Source organism: Protopterus annectens, chromosome 3.part1 (genome assembly GCF_019279795.1).
Source record: "Protopterus annectens isolate FY-2018-M chromosome 3.part1, PAN1.0, whole genome shotgun sequence".
Classification (NCBI taxonomy): domain Eukaryota; kingdom Metazoa; phylum Chordata; order Ceratodontiformes; family Protopteridae; genus Protopterus; species Protopterus annectens.
The window spans coordinates 1,846,904,383-1,846,923,466 of NC_056732.1; the positions used below are offsets into that span (position 1 = coordinate 1,846,904,383).

The 19,084-nt window shown below is 38.5% G+C and overlaps 1 protein-coding gene across 1 annotated transcript in view; it reads right to left on the reverse strand.

Moving 5' to 3' along the window:
• Positions 1–609: 609 nt before the first annotated feature.
• LOC122797916 (zinc finger protein 501-like) overlaps positions 610–19,084 on the reverse strand; it is a 180,697-nt gene continuing 162,222 nt past the window's right edge. The window contains exon 4 of the mRNA XM_044066435.1: positions 610–680. Coding sequence (XP_043922370.1) covers positions 610–680 — 71 coding nt within the window. The remainder of the gene's footprint in view (positions 681–19,084) is intronic.

Sequence of the window (19,084 nt, forward strand, 5' to 3'; positions counted from 1 at the left end):
AATTTCGTTTGATAACTTGTATGACTAGGAACATAAAAGTGTGACTAGGACCCTTATCCTTATTGTGTTTAGCTAAGGCATTGGTATAAGTACCCACACGAATATGATACACATGTTCCCTTATGCATTCCCTGAGTTTTCTGTTTGTTTTTCCTATGTAGAAGGACTCACAGGACATGCACTTGGCCAAATATACTACATTTTCACTTTGACAATTCGTATTAGGATGAAAAGAGTACATATCCCCAGTGACAGGATGGGTTAAAGAAACACTTTCATCTATATAAGCACACTGTTTACACTTCTTGCAAGGCATAGTGTTAATTGGGTTAGAGGAAATTTCAGTAAGAGCCTTATCTAATGTACGTTGACAAAGTATACGCTTCAAGTTCTTCCTATTCCTAAAAATGTACCTCGGTTTAGGGAGGTCTGATTGTCATTATGAATGTAGATGACTACTTGGAAAGTATGATGCAGATGCTTAATGAAGGCTCTTTTTACTCTAGAATTGAGTTAGATGATGTCATGAATAAAATTTTTAGGATATTTACGGGGAGGTGACATTGAGACTTTAACAGAGGAAAATGAATTGAGGTGGATTATTAGGTGTCAAGCCGATACGGAACCTGGACTTAATGACAAAGCTTCCCTTGAACCCATAACCTCAGGCCGTCCAAGTCCTGCCAGCAAAAATATACTTACACAAACATAGTAGACAGTATACCCTCAGTCATACAACTGAAAAGACAGTTTGGGTGTGTTATCCCTCATAAATATAATTCATATCGGCTCCACTATTTATAAATATGTCTACAGTGTTATAAGTGAGATAGAATATAATGTGAAATGGAAAAGTAAAAATGTCTAGAATTTTCTATATTAATACCCAGGACCATGTGTATGGCAGCCATACACTTACACCTGTTGCCAAAAGAATGTTGAAATATTATCTGTTCATTACTATAAACTTTAAGTGTCACAACAGTAAAAATATGTTGCACTTCCTGCATTAGAACCTAGGACCATCTGTATTACAGCCCTACACTTACACCTGCTACCACAGGAATAGGTAAATGACATTCAGATAATTCCCTATTCATTCATAGTTCTGTATGCTAACCTCCACATGTGAATTACTGTGTTTGCACAGTGCTCAACAGAATTAATAGAATGTATCCATTTTAAATCGACTTTCTGCATCCTGTCTGCAGGGTTCAATGGCTGCAGTTGTTGGGGAAGTTTGCTAACTGCCTCACAATGTTGTTTAGCTGTGTTGTGCAATGGAAAGCAAAAACTGCAACAATGTACCCTTTTTGACCTTTACACTAACTACGCTGTCTGCAGGTGTTCTGTCTGCTTCCTGTGGGGGCCACTAGACCAGGTTTCATACTAGTGAGTGTCACACAAATGAGAAACCCACAGCTATACCTGACATTCATTGTGTTTCTCCATTTACCTTGTTTGCACTAAGCCATGCACCATGCAAAGACTGGCATGAAAAAATAAACAAGTAAAGAAATGAATACATTAGGGTAAATTAGGTGAAATAAAGGAAATATATTAAATAAACAACACTAAGATATTTGTTGGTACACATGAAATATTTTACACAGGTTTGGATTTGAACTCTCACTCCAATGAACTTTCAAATACAGTAAGGTTGCCTTATCCGTCTTTGCCACACAAACAGCTTTGCAGCAGAGAATTAAAATCATTGTGCATACAACAAACTGCATCATCATTTGCAGCACTAAAAACATTATGACAGTTGTATGTACATGTATTCTTTTCAGATGTAGTGCACTGAGTAATCACACAACCACTTTTGACTATTGCTTGCATCAGTGTAGCTTCTGTCTTATCTCTCTTCATTTGTCACTCATTCCTGTCTTATTTGACCAGTAATCTGAGACATGCAGTCTGTAAGGCATCATTGTCCTTAAAATGTGTGAAGATATTAAATGTGACAGTAATATGCAGGTGTCAAGCAATGACAGGGGGATGGATATTACTGAACAGAAACTGTGAAATGTGTGCTGCTTACTTACATTTAAAACCTTGATACAATTACTTCTCCATTTTGTACGTCTAACCTGGCTGACATATCCACTGGAGGTAGGGGGTGTCTGTATTGCTGTTGTTTTCCTTTCCCTATGAGTAATCATTCACAGTTGTAATCCATTAGCAACAAGCACTGAGGGAGTGCCTGCACTATGTTTACATCTGATGCATGGAGCCAACAATTTAGGATTCAGCAATTCTAATGAGTTCACACCTCATTTGCATCTTCACTGTGCTCACAGTCTTGAAGCTACACTATAAAAAGAGAATCATGTAGTTAGGTGAAAGTGTACTGTTATTGCACTAGGGTGGTTTGGAATTTTACATCTTTATCTACCTTCTTGGATTTTATTTACATATCTTGGATTTTACAGAACTGTATGTGAAGTGTTTGTCAATGCTGGAACTCATTAAATGCACTTTTAAACTGTTCCTTGGTGAAGGACACCAGTTTTTTTTTTTATTTGACACAGTTGGGGGGTACAGAGGTTGAAACTGACACTGCGGTTGACATTCACCCATCCACTGTAAGTCCATCAGACACAGCCAGTAGGCCTATGCCAACCCAATCCAGTGAGCCTTCAGATATTGGACATGTGGAGGGTAAGACACTTGATTAGGGCAGTGCGGTTACTGTGGCTTTAGTGCCTGTTGACTCTCACTGTAGCCAAAGTGTGGGCGATGTGCCATGTGGGGGGGTTGTTAGGTGTACTCAGAGGAGCCCTGCTGTCCATCCTCCACCTGATACAGGTGTGTCTTCCTGTGCCACTTGACATATGTTTAGGGCCATCATGGAGGTGCAAGCACATTCCAATAGGTCCTCCAGAGAAATGCTTAGGGTTGTAGATGTGGCACAGACTGACATACATAACTTCCTCCACTGTGTTGCTAATTCAATGGATTGGATGAATGACACATTGGAATGGGTGGTCTCTGTGATGGAACGCCTGCTGGGAGAGTGATGGCATGTATGAGGGTGTAGGTCAGCAACATCATCCGATGTTAGCCAATGTGACTGTGCCCAATGAAGCTCCCATGGCAGCATTACTTCAACTGCTCCATCAGTGGCTGAAGTATCCACAACCAGTCATGGTTCTGGCTGTACTCATGAGGGGAGCTCATCCAGCAGACACCATTCACATTCAGGTAGCAGTAGTGCAGCTGACCATGGGAGTGGAAATGCCAGTTCTCATGGTCCAGTATCACAGTGATGAATTTCCACCTCTGCCATGTACGGCTCATACCAGTCAGACATACCAAGATGTAAAGATAGTAACGAACTTGGCTGTGTTCCTGCAGACACTCTCAGACCAGTTTCACCTGGAGGGCCCATACAGATTGTGAAAAACTGAGGGTCTGCCAGCCCAGCCAGATAACATTTTGTAAATAAATCTATGTCATTGTAAATATTAATATGATCCACAGGTGTGTTTTTACAAATGTAAGAAAACTGTGTTATATGTTCTGAGCTTCAAAAATGTAACCACAGTGCACCCTGCTGGAAGAAAGCTGATACGTGAAGCATTTTGTGACTGTTTGATCTCAAGCTCAGAGACAGGATGTCTGGACTAAGAAATTCTTTTTATTGTCTTAGGATAAGAGTTAATTACTAGGTTTTATATGTAAAGGGTCCTTTATTGCTGTGGTTTCCTGGCAGGTGTAAGATTACAAACAAATATAAAAATTTGAGTTCAGTGAACCTGGGAAACTTCAGCAGAGATATAAAAAATTATGTAATGTGAAATGACTCAGCAGTAATCTGTATATCAATTTAAGACTATCTCAGATAAAAAGATTTTAGCATTTTGGATTTTGTCTGAAGCTGACAACACTCACCAGCACTTGCTTGCTCTGTCTGTAAGTAGCATTTAGAACAGTCATTTCTCTTACAGTTAGATAGGAATTTAGCCAGATTAGACTAGCTGTTTTCTATATTTATGTTAGAATATCCTACTGTATTGCTTTTAAAGCATTTTTCTCTGATTTCTGAACTCTTGATTAGCACTGTGTTGAATTGATGAGATTGGTCTTGTATTTTATTATTTATTACTAAACAGTTCTAAACCTTTCAACTGTGGCTGCTTTGTGTAGAGATAATTTAAGCTCTTAAGAGTACATTGCATGTATTTGGCGATACTGTCCAAGCCATTCCAATAGTCTTGCTGTTCGGCACACTTACTATTTGTATAACAGTAATATTACACAGTGAAATTGGTCACCCTTTGGGAAGGTCCTTACAGTAGCTGATATTAGTGGTTGGTGGCAGTGATTTCTACATTATAGTCTGGAGAGAAGGGGGCATAGCTGGAGAACATGTGCCGGCCTTCCCCAGGAGTGTCTGTTTGTATATATCTCATATCTCAAAGTGTGTGTGTGTGTGTGTGTCAGCTACTTGGGCAGGGACATGAAGCACTGGTTGGACAGAGAGGGTGCTGGAGGTTTTGGCTTGACAATTAGGCTGAGATCTGTACCCTATATCTGTGCCAATGGGGAATCTTATTGGGGATCTGGAGAGAAAGGGAGAAACCAGCCTCAGACTGACTCTGATCTCTGTGTGCTATCAAGGGAAATTGTACTTTACTGTGTGTACTTGTTATCCCCCCAATGTGCACGCCTCTCACTGGTGCTAGTGTTGAGGATCGAGGCTCCTTGATTACTGGGCATGGGCATCACACAGATACACACACACACACATACACGTCACATGGCGGAGCTGTGAATCTTAAAAGCTCATTTTCTCTCACTGGCCATTTGTTACTTTATCTGAATGCCTCAGTGCTTCACTTTCCTACTCACATACACAAACCTTTTTGTGTCAGCTTAAGCTTCCTGCCCCCTACAACACCTTGTGTAAGCGAAGATAACTGTTCCATATCCTTGTTTTCTATCTTTTGGATTCAGGGATACATAACATTTGTGTCTAATGCTCATGGTGTATAGCCAATTTAGTGCTTAGTACATCAGTGTTTGTGATTTTGTTTTACTAATTGTACTTTTAACATATTTTGGTCAGAAAAAGTTAGCCAGTTGATAGAATGCAAACATTTTTTGCATCAGTATTAAGAATTTTCTGGGGGTTGTGAAGTCTGAAACTGAAATGTCTCATTGGTTTCTAAATTCTCTATTTAATAATGTTCTAGTACAAAAGTATGAGGCAGACTGAGGACATTTGCTGACCATCAGTACTTTTAAGAGGTATGGATGTGTGAGTCTTTGATACCGGAGGCCTACTATTTGATAGAGGGCACATGTATTCACATAAGTCTCTGCTCTCACATGTTAAAGTCATTGCTGTACAAATCACCCACCTGTTACTTACTTACAATACAGAGTAACAACATGTATATGCCATTCATTTGTATTTGCCACAGGTAACCCATATAGAACACATCACTGTATTAATCTAAAGCATCTTGGGTGGCTTGAATTTCAGCAGCAGCTAAAATATAATCAACTGGCCATCGTCCACAAAATACTTCATCAGCCTCCCAAAACACCCATCCTATCTAACCTTATTCACCCCTATGATAACCTTAAGTCCCTAAGATCATCACAAAAATTTCTTGTATACATCAATAAATCAAATAATAGAGCTGGAGACTCTCTGTTTTCTAATTCTATTGGAAAAACCTGGAACCTACTTCCCTCTGAACTTACCACACTTCCCTGTACTACTCTGTTTAAAAATAAACTTAAGCTCTTCCTTAAAACACATTGGATGTGCCCCTGTTCTAAACCTGACTGACCAACTTATCCATTATTAATTTAATCAACCTACCTTCTCATCTCTGAAAATATTTCATCTTTACAACTTATTATGCTTCTTTTCTCTTAAACGATCTCATATTAAATACTACTATGCTTCCTCTCCATCATAGTCCTAGCTATTACTGGATTCATTAAAAAGTAACACATATTATTTCTAGATTTATTACCAAACTGCTTCTCCATTTCATTTTCCTTTATCTTCCTTTCTTATCTACATCTACACTATTGTGTTTCTTCTCTTTTCTTAACTAGTATTCTTTAGCAACAATTAAATATAACTTCTTATTAACTATACTAAGTTTTTTCAAATATGTGTAATCTTCTTTATGTACTTCATAAATTTGCAACCTCTTATTTATTTCTCTTATCTTTACAAGAAAATGTATTTGCATTCTAAATATGTACTTCTGTAAATATGAACTTGATTAGTATTGTGTGGAGCTTTTCTCCCTGGGCCTGTACTGAAAATGGACATATATGCAGCTAGACTAGCCCGGTCAACAAATGTAAAATAAAATAAATAAATAAATAAATAAAATGCAATCCAGGTTCAACACTTACCTTTTAAATCCACCACCTGCAACAGTTCTAGGTCAGGGCTGACTCTGTCTGATGCTAGGAGTACACTGCCATTACATGGGTAGGTAAAGGTTGTGAGCATTGCCAGGCATCAATGTTACTTTATGTGCATAAGATGAAGGACTTAGCCCCTTATGTGGTGAGTGACTGTGCTAGGAGTTGCCTCTTAGCCAATGTAAGGGCATATTGAGCACACATACTTCTACCTACTCCCACAGCAGCTGCTGGTTTTTTCCCGGACTCCTCACCCAGCATGTTGATGTGGTGACCTTGCCATTGCTGGTGGGATTTGTGCCCCTTCCCCTTGTTGATCCTAGTAAAGCTGCTTTCTCATGATGACTTTGTGAAGCATGGCACAGATGGTGAATATTTCAGTATATGTACATGGGATGTACTGCAGGGCTCCCCTAGATGTATCTAGGCACCGGAACCATGACTACAGTAGCCCAACCACCTGTTCTATGATATTTCTGGTCTGAGTATGTGCCTCATTACAGCATTCATCAGTGGGTGCTTGTGCATTTCTAATGGGAATCATGAGCCATGGTTCCCGTGTATAACCTGCATCTACCAGTAAATGACCCTATGGGATATCACCCCTAGTGAACATCTGATACAGCTGGGAGGTGTGCCAGATATGTGAGTCATGGTAATTGTCTGGGTTGCCAGCACACACATTCAGGATGATTCCCTTAGCATTACACATGACTTGGCAGTTAATAGAGTGAAAGTCCTTCCTATTTATGTAGAGCCTTCCCCGTTTCATAAGTGGTACCTTAACTTCTGTAAGTGTATAATCTATGACACCAAGTACTTCAGAGTAGTATGCTACAGGGTAGAACTCCTGCATATTTGTGGCCCTGTTGTCAGGAGTATGGGAAATATATGTGGTCACTGGCATATTGGAGCATAGCATTCAGGAATTGATAGAGGATCCTTAATGCTGATGCCTGTGACACCTCCAGCATGTCCCCTCTTGGTCTCTGAAAGGTTCCTTAAGTGCTATACATACCTTTGTCTCCACTGGCATGGGTTCCCCCTGGGTCTGAGTAGTGGATGACAGAGTTCCTGTAGTGTGTCTCAATCCACCCTGTAGCACTCTACTATTTCCACCTCATGCAGACTGTGATAAGTCAACTGGGGTCTGAAAACTCTTCTCCTTCTTGACCATGGTCTATCAGCAGCAGCAGCAGGACCACTATAGACTTCAGCCTGTTGCACATACACATGAATTAAAGCAACAGCAGCCCTTAGCATTCTTTCTGTGTAGACTCCTTTCCATGGCTGTATTGCAATAAGTTTTGGAACTCGCAGGAAAAACAGCACTGAGTCAACATGATTGCTTTATAGCTTGTTGACTAGCATACAGTTCAGCTACTTATATTGTAATCAGCATGCCATGGTGTTTACAGTGTTTGCACTACTTTACACAGCATTTAGAATTGCTTACTGGATGCAAAACAGTGCACTGCCATGTGTGCATCACAGTGTTAGTGGACAGTGTAGGTTTTATTGAATCTGCCTGTTAAGTCTTAACTTTATTAAATGTTTTCACCTTCTAGTACCAGGGTGTAGATTTTTTTAAATGTATTTATTATGTTTTGCCCTGTTTCAATAGTTCAGATGACCAGACTCATTTGTAAGCACCGGTGAGCTCTTTGTATTGGAAGTAGTACACTGTAATTTGAGCCAGGTACAAAATGGTGAAAACACAATAAAGTATTTAATCTTTCATTAAATTTGAGAGGAGTGCTTAGCTTGTAGACTGGATATGTAGCAAAATTTGTATTAGCCAATCAAATCCATTCTACGTGCTGGTGGGCACTCACACCCTCTCCCATTTGTATATACCATTCACTATGCTATCACGTGATAGCTGGAAATACAATCCTTTCAGTGTTTTTATCTCAGGTCTGCTGCTTACCTTTATATTATAAACCACAAACTTGGTGGTAAAAATACAAGAAGTGAGGTCTTTCATTTTATGTTAATTTTTTTGTACATACAATCACACAGATGCACACACACACACATATATATATATATATATATTTATACACACACACACACACACACACACACACACACACACACATACACACATACTCGCAAATACATGCTAGGTAGACATGCACAAGCATTCTTATAAATGTAAATGTAAAAAAGTAAACCTTGTTAAAATCTGTATTAATCTTCTTAAGAAGAGAGTATTCTGTTTACAGTCAGGGATTGTAACATTCAGAATCTGTAATGAAAAGCAATTTCATTTTAAGTTTACATAAAACTGTAATACTTTAAGATCATATGGTGGATTCAACATTTTGTATTAGCACAGCTCAATTATGGCTGCTGCCTATCTTAGCACCATCCATTGTTAGTGTCTGCCACTGTGGTAAGGAAGATTTCAAAATGTGAAGAGGATTGAGGTAAACAGATGGTACGTGTTCTGTTGCATACTTTTCAAATCACCTGATTATGATTAACGTTCGTAATTCTTACACATGCCATATTTCTTACTGCTCTTCACTGAAAAGAGGGGTGTGACAAAACTTAGTTTTTAACAAACATTCAAGGTAAATTATTAAGAATCATATTAAGTCATAAAATAGCCTTTTGTATACAAGTAACAGTTTTTAACAATGCTGCAAGCTTCTTATTTGAAGCTGTGCTTCACATTTTCTCCACTTGTTCCACATTATGACAGATAGTGCTCTACATTTTGAAGAGAGAATCTGGTTCAGGACTATATTCAGAGGGCATGGTAACAATAAGCTAACAAAACTAAAGCAAGGTATAAAATTCACTGGTAGGTTCTGTCTGCCCTTGTTTCTCTGTATTGTAGCAGTAGTGGCATTAGTCACCTGTTAGTACAGAATGTAAAAGGTAGCGATTGGGACAGTTGCAAATACTTGCTGCGGAACCAGTCAATTTTCTGTCAAGTTACATAACTGGAAACTTCAGAAAATGACTGTCCATTTGGTCACTTGCTCAGTTTAAACAATTAGCTTGACTTTATAGGATTTGTGTGCATTTGTATGAAGTAAGCTGGGAGATTTTTCTTTAGTTATTGTATATCCAGTGACACAAACTTGAAATATGGTACTGGGACAGGGTCTAATATTTGAGATATATACAGTTAGCAAACTGGGTATAAATTATGTGTATGGGGCTGTCGGTGGGTGAAAATGATGGACTCTGTTGTCATAATCAAGATAAACAGCCATTTATCTCCCTCTGCAGGTCTAATGTTTATTTTTGTAATGTAGGTTTGAATATTTTACTATAGAAATGTTTTAGAATCAAGTTGGACATCTGAGATGTACACAGTTGATTAACTGGATGTAATTGATGGGTATGAAGGCCATCTGTAGATAAAAGTGACTTATCCCTGCTGTTGTCTGGTTTACCTACAGGTGCTGTTTGATCACTGTTAAACAGTTACTGACAATCTTGGCAAGAGCAGTGTCAGACAATGTATTGTAGTTGCTGAAACCAGTATAAAATATTCATTGCTATGACTTACACTAGTATGGGTGCATATGTGAGGGGTTGTTGCAGTGTATTTAAGAGTAGTAAGCTGTCCATAATTTATTTCATTTTCTGTCACAGTCAGACATCAACATTGTGCACAATAAGTGGCTATTTTGGGAAGCATGTGTGTAAAATCAACTAATGACACCTCCTAAATCGAATATTTACATTCTCTGCCCTACTGAGTTACTTACCTCACTACCATTCTTTTAATTTATAATCACTACATGCCCCATCTCTTAACTAAATCTTAACATTTTCTGTCCTACCAAGTTCTTTCCATCAGTTCCTTTTCTTTGAATTTCTAATCACTAATCACAAAATCTATTATCTGTTTGAGAAACCCACTAATACACCTCTTCAATTGCTCATTGTTCAACATATACTAAATGCATAAGTACATGTAGACTGTAATAGTTTCCTTTATTTCATACAAATGTAATCTGATTAGCAAACAGATGTGTGGTTGTTAATGTATACTACTTAATGTTTGTTATTGTATATTACTGAATGTCTGTTTAGAAATGTTTGTAATATTTTGGAATATTTCCTATAGGAATCCATTAAAAAGTGGTGTATGACTAAACCCAGTGAACAAAAGCAAACTAAATAAAAATAAATTATCATTAACACAGTGGTGGAAAGGGTAGTTTTGATATTTCTCAGCTCTTGTGTCTACAGTTTATAGGTGTCTTTCTCCAAGACTCCAAAGTTAGGCTTGTAGGTGCATTATTCCGCCAGTTTTCCTTTACGTGAAGTGTGTGTGTGTGTGTGTGTCTATGTTAAAATAATATTGATTTTGTTTTTTACCCCATGAACAGGGTCTGTATTAGCAAAGTGAAAAACTCTACGCAAGAATACCAAAACATTGACCCCTATACCACGAAAATCCTGAACGCACTAAACCGCGAAAAAAAAAATATCGAACTGTCATAGTCGGCCAACCCCACCACCCGCTACATACTACCTACCCAAACAAAATAAATAAACCACATACATACACTAACCAAACCCTACTTCTAACCTACACTAAAGCACCAAAACCCTACTTCCAACACTACACTAAACCCCACAAACACAACTATCTATGCACGCTCCTTAACCTTTCCCTAACCCTAAGGTCCGTTAACTACCGCACACAACCCGTACAGACATACACCTAAACAAAATAAAAGCACCAAAACCCTACCTCCAACACTACACTAAACCCCACAAACACAACTATCTATGCACTCTCCTTAACCCCTCCCTAACCCTAAGGTCCGTAACTACCGCACACATCCCCTACAGACATACACCTAAACAAAATAAATAATACACATACATACACTTAAAAAAAACCTACACCTAACACTACACTAACTCTTACATACAGTACCTATCTATGCACTTACCTTAACCCAAATCCGAACACTAAAGTCCTATCACACACTTACCTTATGGAGCTGTACCGCAGACGGGCCAACCAAAACAAATCGACATTTTGAAATTTGCGGTTTTGACCGGTCGGGGTTTACGTACTTCACGCAATACGGTTCAACATCTTCGTATTCGCCTAAAGGGATTTTCGATTGTGTAATAGGAACCCCCCATGAACACACACAGACTTCTACATAAATAACTTTTTGGATAGCAGTAAAGAAAGAACAATTAACAAGTAAATATTTTTCAAAGTTAGGGGATAAAATGCATCTTGGAGGATGTGGACTCTTAGAACTTTTGAGGATCTGGCAGCCTCAAGAATCTTGGATGCATAACTGGAATTTAACACAGGGTTAATAAGGAAACCTACCTAGTACAAAACAGGCTGTGCTCAAATGTGTGCACTAATGGTTGCTATAGCTTGCAGGGGACTGTAAAACATTTGGTTATTATTCTAAGTTTGGTATAGTTTGTGTAGAGGGAAGTATAACTGGAATTTAACATGGGGTTAATATGGAAACCTACCTAGTACAGAACAGGCTGTGCTAACCAAGAACAAAACATATAAAACCCAATTCTGCCCCATGGCTAACTAAAGATACCAAAACACTTATGCAACAAAGGGAGAAGACCTGGAAACTTTACCATCACAATAAGTACCCTGACACTCTTCTTAAATATAAGCAACTCCGCAACCTAGTCAAAAATCAAATTATACAGGATAAAAAAAATCTTACTATACCAAACTCCAGTCTAATCATTGCAAGAACCCCAAACAATTCTGGAACTCCACCAACTCTCTTCTCAACCCGGGTACCAAAAACAATCCTTGCCCTGACACTAGTAAATCTGACTCAGAAATAGCTACTCTATTCAACTTCTTCTTTGCTAACTCTATAGCAGAACTCACCAAGACATTCCCAAACCACAACCCTTCCACCCAACCTTCCATCCCTAACACTCCTCCCATATTTCATTTCAAACCCATCTCCACCTCATATATAAAAAAACTTCTTTCTAAGCTTAAGCCATGCTCCATTGCCCCTGACAATATCCCCTCACTCTTTCTAAAACTTGCAGCAGACTGTATCATCATCCCCATTAGCATTCTCATTAATAGATCCATATAGGAATCATTTGTCCCTAAACTATGGTGTGCAGCCTTTATCTTACCCCTTCACAAAGGAGGCAAAAATAATAGCATCTCTAACTTCTGACCCATAGCCATTCTATCCCCCAATTTCAGAAATTCTTGAGAAATGCATCTACCTCCAGCTCATGCCTTTCCTTACCAATAACCAACTCCTCACCCCAACACAACATGGGTTCTGTCCTGGCCATAGCACAATAACTGCTCTTCTCTCTTTTCTAGACATAGTAAACCATGCCTGTGACTCTGGAAAACTTGTATCCAGAGCCCTCCTGGACCTCTCCAAGGCTTTTGACACAGTCTTCCATACCCACCTCCTAAACCCCCTTTCTAACCTTAATCTCTCAAAACACCCTTACCTGGTTCACAGCTACCTCTCTGACAGATCTCAGGCTGTGAAATGGAAAACTGGCACCTCAGCCTTCCTTCCTACCCCAAGCGGAGTACCCCAGGGATCCATACTCGGCCCAATGCTCTTTACAATATTTATTAATGATTTCCATGCAGCCATTCCTAACACTAATATAGTACAATATGCAGACAACTCAACTTTAGTCTGCTCTGCTTCTAACCTCCCGAGCTCCCAACAAAACCTCAAACTGCCTTCTCAACTACTGAGAACTGGATGCTTCAAAATCACCTCTCTCTGAATGCCAACAAATCTAAAATTCTACTATTCTCTCCCTAAAAATCCCTCCCTCTCGACAAAACCTCTTTCAATATTATCAGCCATGCCAACTCCACTATAGAAGTTGTTCCTTTTGCTAAACCTCTTGGGGTTACTATTGATGAACACCTAAAATTCGATACTCATATTCAGCTAAATATTAAGAAAACACATTAGAAACTTGGCATGCTGTACAGAAACTCCCACTTTCTCTCCCCTTCTACAAGACAGGCACTCACCACTACCTACTTACTACCATCACTATTGTATGGTGCTCCCCTGCTATTATTTATTTATTATTTATTGACATTTGTTAACCGGGTTAGTCCAACTGGGTTATTGTCCCATTTTCAGTGGAGACCCGAGGAGAAAAGCTCCAGCAAATACAATATATGATCACAGAACAAGAAAAAACAAGTATTACAAACAATAATAGCAAACAATAGAAATAAACATCCACCTGTGTAGAAATAAACAACCACATTTTTTGTTTCTTTGAAAAAATTAAATTCTCAGTTGCTGAACAGATGGGGAAAGTCAAGAGTGATAGTAGGATGTAATGAGAGAGATATGAGTGTGGGAGGAGGGGAGAGCTAAGTAGGGTCATAGCAGGGACAGGTTCTGGAATTGAGTAAATGTGTCTTCAGTTCTTTTTTAAATAGTGGAGTATGAGAGATCGAGTGTATATCAAGGGGAAGTTTATTCCAAGCTTGGGCCAAAGAATGCTTGTAGAGTTGCTTCCCAACAGACTTGTTTGGGTGGTAGACATCAAGCAATTGCTGATTTGAGGTGCGGAGGGATCGAGAAGGGGTATAGATGGAAACAAGGAGAGATAGGGAAGGACAGCAGGAGGGTATAAACAGCATAGAGTGCAGCATGTGAAATTGGTAGAGATGAAGTAATTGTGGGAGTTCCAGCCATTGTAGAGACTTTAAGGCAATACAGTGGTGTGTGTTGTTTGGGCTGTTAGTAATGAATCTGGCTATGTTGTGGTAGGTTTGTTGAAGTTTGTTCAGGGTAGTAGTTTGAATATTTGTGAGAACTGGGGCAGTATAGAGGACAGAGGGGAGGAGAAGTGCTTGACCAATGGTGAGTCTAGACTCAGGAGTGAGGTATTTTCTGTTCCGATATAGACCAAGTTTTTGATAGGTTTTCTTTATGCATTGCTGTATATGCTGATTGAATTTTAGTTCATCGTCAATGATAACCCCTAAGAGTTTAGTGTGGGTGTCAGGATGGATGGATGTATTATTACAAGATTTAATGACAAAGGAAGATCTATGTTGAGCAAGAGAACGTGGAGGAAGAGCACGAGGTTTTTTTGGGATTTAGGATTAGTAAGTTTTTTGAAAGCCATTGTTCCGTGGAGAGTAGAGCTTTTTGGGTTAGAGTGTGTAGGTCAGAGATGTTGTCGGCTATAGAAATAATAGTGGAGTCATCAGCGTATTGAATGAGAGATGAATTATTGCAAGAGGTGAAGAGGTCATTAGTGAAGATATTGAATAAAAGGGGGCCTAAGATGGAACCTTGTGGAACCCCAGTAGAGATAGGCAGGAAAGGAGAATATGAGAACCATTTGACAGATTGTTGGCATCCAGATAGATAGCTAGTGAACCAGCTGAGGGTGGAGGAGGACAGGTGAAAGTTTGCAAGTTTAGATAGAAGTAAAGGATGGGATACAGTATCAAAAGCTTTGGAGAGGTCTAGAAAGAGACAGGAAGTAGGTTTATTATTGTCCAGGGATTCTGCAATGGTGTGGGCGAAGGACAGTAGAGCAGTAGTAGTGCTATGATAGGGGCAGAAACCATGTTGAGTAGGGGTGAGTAAGTTGTGATTGAGAAGGTGGTTTAGAAGCTTCTAAACTGGAAATTTGTTACAACTGAGTTACAACTCAGTATACATACTAACCAACCTATCTTCTTCTATTTCTTTTAAACTGGAAATTTGTGCATCAAAATCTCAACATTTGCCACCAAATCCAAATACTCCACCCACCACTGTATATCTCTCCACCTGCTGAATTGGTTAGAACTTCCCAACTACCTTGACTACCTCCAACTCACTATAGTCCACAAGCTAATTTTTAAACCAACTAAATGCCCAGCACTAACAAACATCTTACCATCATACACCCCACACAGAACTCTAAGATCTGCCTACCAAAATCTAATTTCTGTATACAAACCAAATGCCAAAAAATGAAATTCTCTCCTTCCTTCTCTAAGAATTTCTGAAAACTTTGAACATTTTAAAACCCAGATCCATTCCTACCCCTCCCTTAAATGGAAATATATTTGCACTCTACCTACCAAACCTGCTTATTACATGAATGCATTCATTGTACATAATGTACCTTCCACTTTTATTCTCCCATTTTCTAGGGATTAATCTAATTTACTGCCATCTTGCAAATGTTAGTTTTTATACCATTCACAGATGATTTACCACCTCTGTACTACTTAAACTCTATATTACTTGTTCTCTAAGCTGTAAGCATGTAAGTATGTAACGTATATTCTTCTATTTTGCTGTTATACTTTGCTTAGCTTTACTGGGCGGTCACGGTGGTGCAGCGATTAGCGTTGTCATCTCACAGCAAGAAATTCTCCGGTTCGATCCTCAGCTGGGGTGCCTTCTGTGTGGAGTCTGCATGTCCTCCGGGTGCTCCGAATTCTTTCCACATCCCAAAGACATATTGTAGGTGGATTGGACACTCCAAATTGGCCCTAGGTGTGAGTGAGTGCATGTGTGTGCCTTCCGTGGAAGGTTGGGAGCCGGGCTGGCAACTCAACACTGTAAATCTCTACTGCCAATCATGAGCGGACAGGTGACTAGCTGTGGCGACCCCTAACCAGGAAAAGCCGAAAGAGGAAGAAGAAGACTTTGCTTAGTTTTACTATATAATATTACTATTTGCTTAATTGGTACTATTTTTACTATGTAATATGGAGCTTTTCTCCCCGGGCCTCCACTGAAAATGGGCTCTTTGAGCCCAGTGGACCTCCCTGGTCATTAAACTGGAAATAAATAAATAATAAATAAATAAGAATATTGTCAAGCAGCCGCAATTTGGAATACACTACTGTGATCATCCTTTTTGGTTCATTTTCTTCACTGTCAAACAACAGCAGTGTATACAAGTGGCTAAAGTTTGTGAGTAAAGTATGAAGGCATGATATGTCTATATGCTTGACAACACTAAGTTGATATATGATATTGTGGCCATCTGCTATTTCCCTTTAGTTTGATAGCAGTAGGGTACACAGAAGGTGATTGTCTTTTTGGAATGGGGTAGAAAGGCATGCTCTTTATATATATAAACACAGAGGGCAAGCCCCCCCTGCACCCCATGCTAATAATATATAGTACCTCCAAGATCACTCAATTCACAGGTAAAGGGCATATTTGCCTACCTCTGAGACTGCTGACTGTAAACACCTGGCTACTTACTTTTCTGCAGTAGCAATACTGTGTTGTATGCTGTCTGAAACTTGCAGTATTACAGGTTTCTATGTATTTACTGCCAAAGGTGTCAGCAGTCTATGTTGGGGTAGATCTTTTTTGACAGAGCATGTTATGGTGCATTGATGTTTACATTAGGACTTTATATATATATATATATATATATATATACATATATGGACAGATACTTTCCCAGATAGGAATTATGCATCCCCTTGACCATTTGTCTTCTCTATTTACTTGGAACTACTATTTTTGTCAGCTTTCACCATTAAGTCTAAGATACAAATAATTTTTCCTCTAAAGAAAAAAGTTATGATGATTTTTTAGGCTGGCACTGTTTCAAAAGGTTCTAAAATCCAATAAAAGCATCTAAGGCATTGTGGCTTTTGGCTTAATTCAGTTACTAACTCTAGAGTTACTGAAATGTAGTGCTGGTCAGACAACACACGTTGAAAAGATTCAGAAAAAAGAATTAAAAGTTGATAAAAGCTGTAAAATGAACCTGACAGTATCCAGAACCCCATGGCTTCTGACTTTCCATAACAGCCGCCAAAACCCATGACTTACCTAGATTATTTTCTCCACAGTTATTACAGTACAATCTTGGTGAATTAAGGTATACTGACAGGATGGAAGAAGCAGCTGAAGCAGAACAAGAGAAAAAACCCTATGGCTCCATTTCACCTTAGGCTGGCTGAGCCTATTTTATCCTGGCCCTTTGTTTTAGTAAGAGTCGCTAGCTCATCACTAGCTGATTCATACTGTTTGCTACACCCTCTCAGGGCTGCTGGCATTTTCCAGGATGTATTTTAAAATGCGAAGATATAGGTCTTCATCATTTTATGCCTTGCCACTACAGAAGTTTGTACCTTAGAAGCTTCATGTTCTTTCAAGGGCTTTTGAAGGACACTAAACGGTCCTCTCCTTAGTACCTCTGTGAGTAGCCTGTTACTTGTTATAATTTGGGAGACTGAACAAAAATGTAGTCTTTAAACATCTCTAGTTATTTCTTTAGCTTCCTTTAGTACCTACTTAATCAGCTACCTAAGGGTATGAATGATTGAAAGATGAGGTTAATGATGGGTAGATAATGCATTTGCAGTATGTTTATGCTCTGCTGGAGTTGTAATTAAAGGACAGCAACTTGCTAAGCATTACATTTCCTCATCCCATGCATCTAAAAGTAACAATATGAAATATATTACTATGGTTATTGATGTATTTATTCACTGCATTGTTCAAAGGTGTGCATAGTGGCTTTAATAGGTTGTCATGTCCATGGGTTTGGGGGTGTACAATGGATTTCACTGAATACAAGTTTTGTTTTTGATCCACTAGTGTCTGACACTCATGTATTCAGTTGCTTTTTCCCAGAAAGATGAAATACTAGTATAACAAGGATTTCTCCTTTCCCTGTAGTGCTGGTATGTATGCATAACATGGCTGAAGGGCTTGGTGAAGCTCCCCATAAAGGCCTTTGGGAGGCAAATTTTTTTTCTTGTGATTTTTTTCCAGGACTTCCAAATGATGCTATTTAAGAGATTTCACTTTTTTAATTGCATTTGTATGAGGCAATCTCAAATTAGTCAAACATTTCTCAAGGAATTGGCTGCACTGTATGTATCTTATAGCAACATCCTCACATGCATTATTGTGGTTATTACTCAAGAATTTCTTTATTCATTCATTGCATCAGTAGATATGTTGGGTGTGCACAGTTATTTAAATGAAGGTTAATCTGTTACACAAAAAATATAAGAATATAAAGTGTGTGATTCTCAATCTCTCTCTCTCTCTCTCTCTATATATATATATATATATATATATATATATATATATATATATGTATATATGAGAGAGAGAGATAGGGAAATCATATTCCATTTCTGCAAAACTACTTTTTGGTTTTCAAATAACTCTCCAGATGAAGTTTCTGAAATGTTATTCTGTGAAAGATTTTGGTTACTGTTACTGCTACATCATTTTAGTTCACCTGCCACTCCTACAGTATGTAGTTGTATTAAGGAACCATCATACAGGGATGCTATTTGTATCTAACACTCTACTTCAGATCCTTCATTTTTCAGCTGGGCTACCACTTTAGTTTACATTTACTTCATTTCTGGGTTACTGAAGTGCATATTTGTCAGTACATTATACTGCTGAGTTGTTTTACTGTTACCATGTCTGGGTATTTTTGGTCCTATGTGTGTGTGTATATATATATATATATATATATATATATATATATATATATATATATATATATATCTGATATTGATGCAGACATAACAGTTATCATAGCTTCCCTTTCTACATATCTACTACATCTTATCAAATCTCATTGTTTTCCCAATTTCATAATTCCCCCTTTTGGTGGTTTAAATAATTCTATTTAATCTGATTTCTAGGTACTTCTACTTCAGTTTTCTCTACATTTA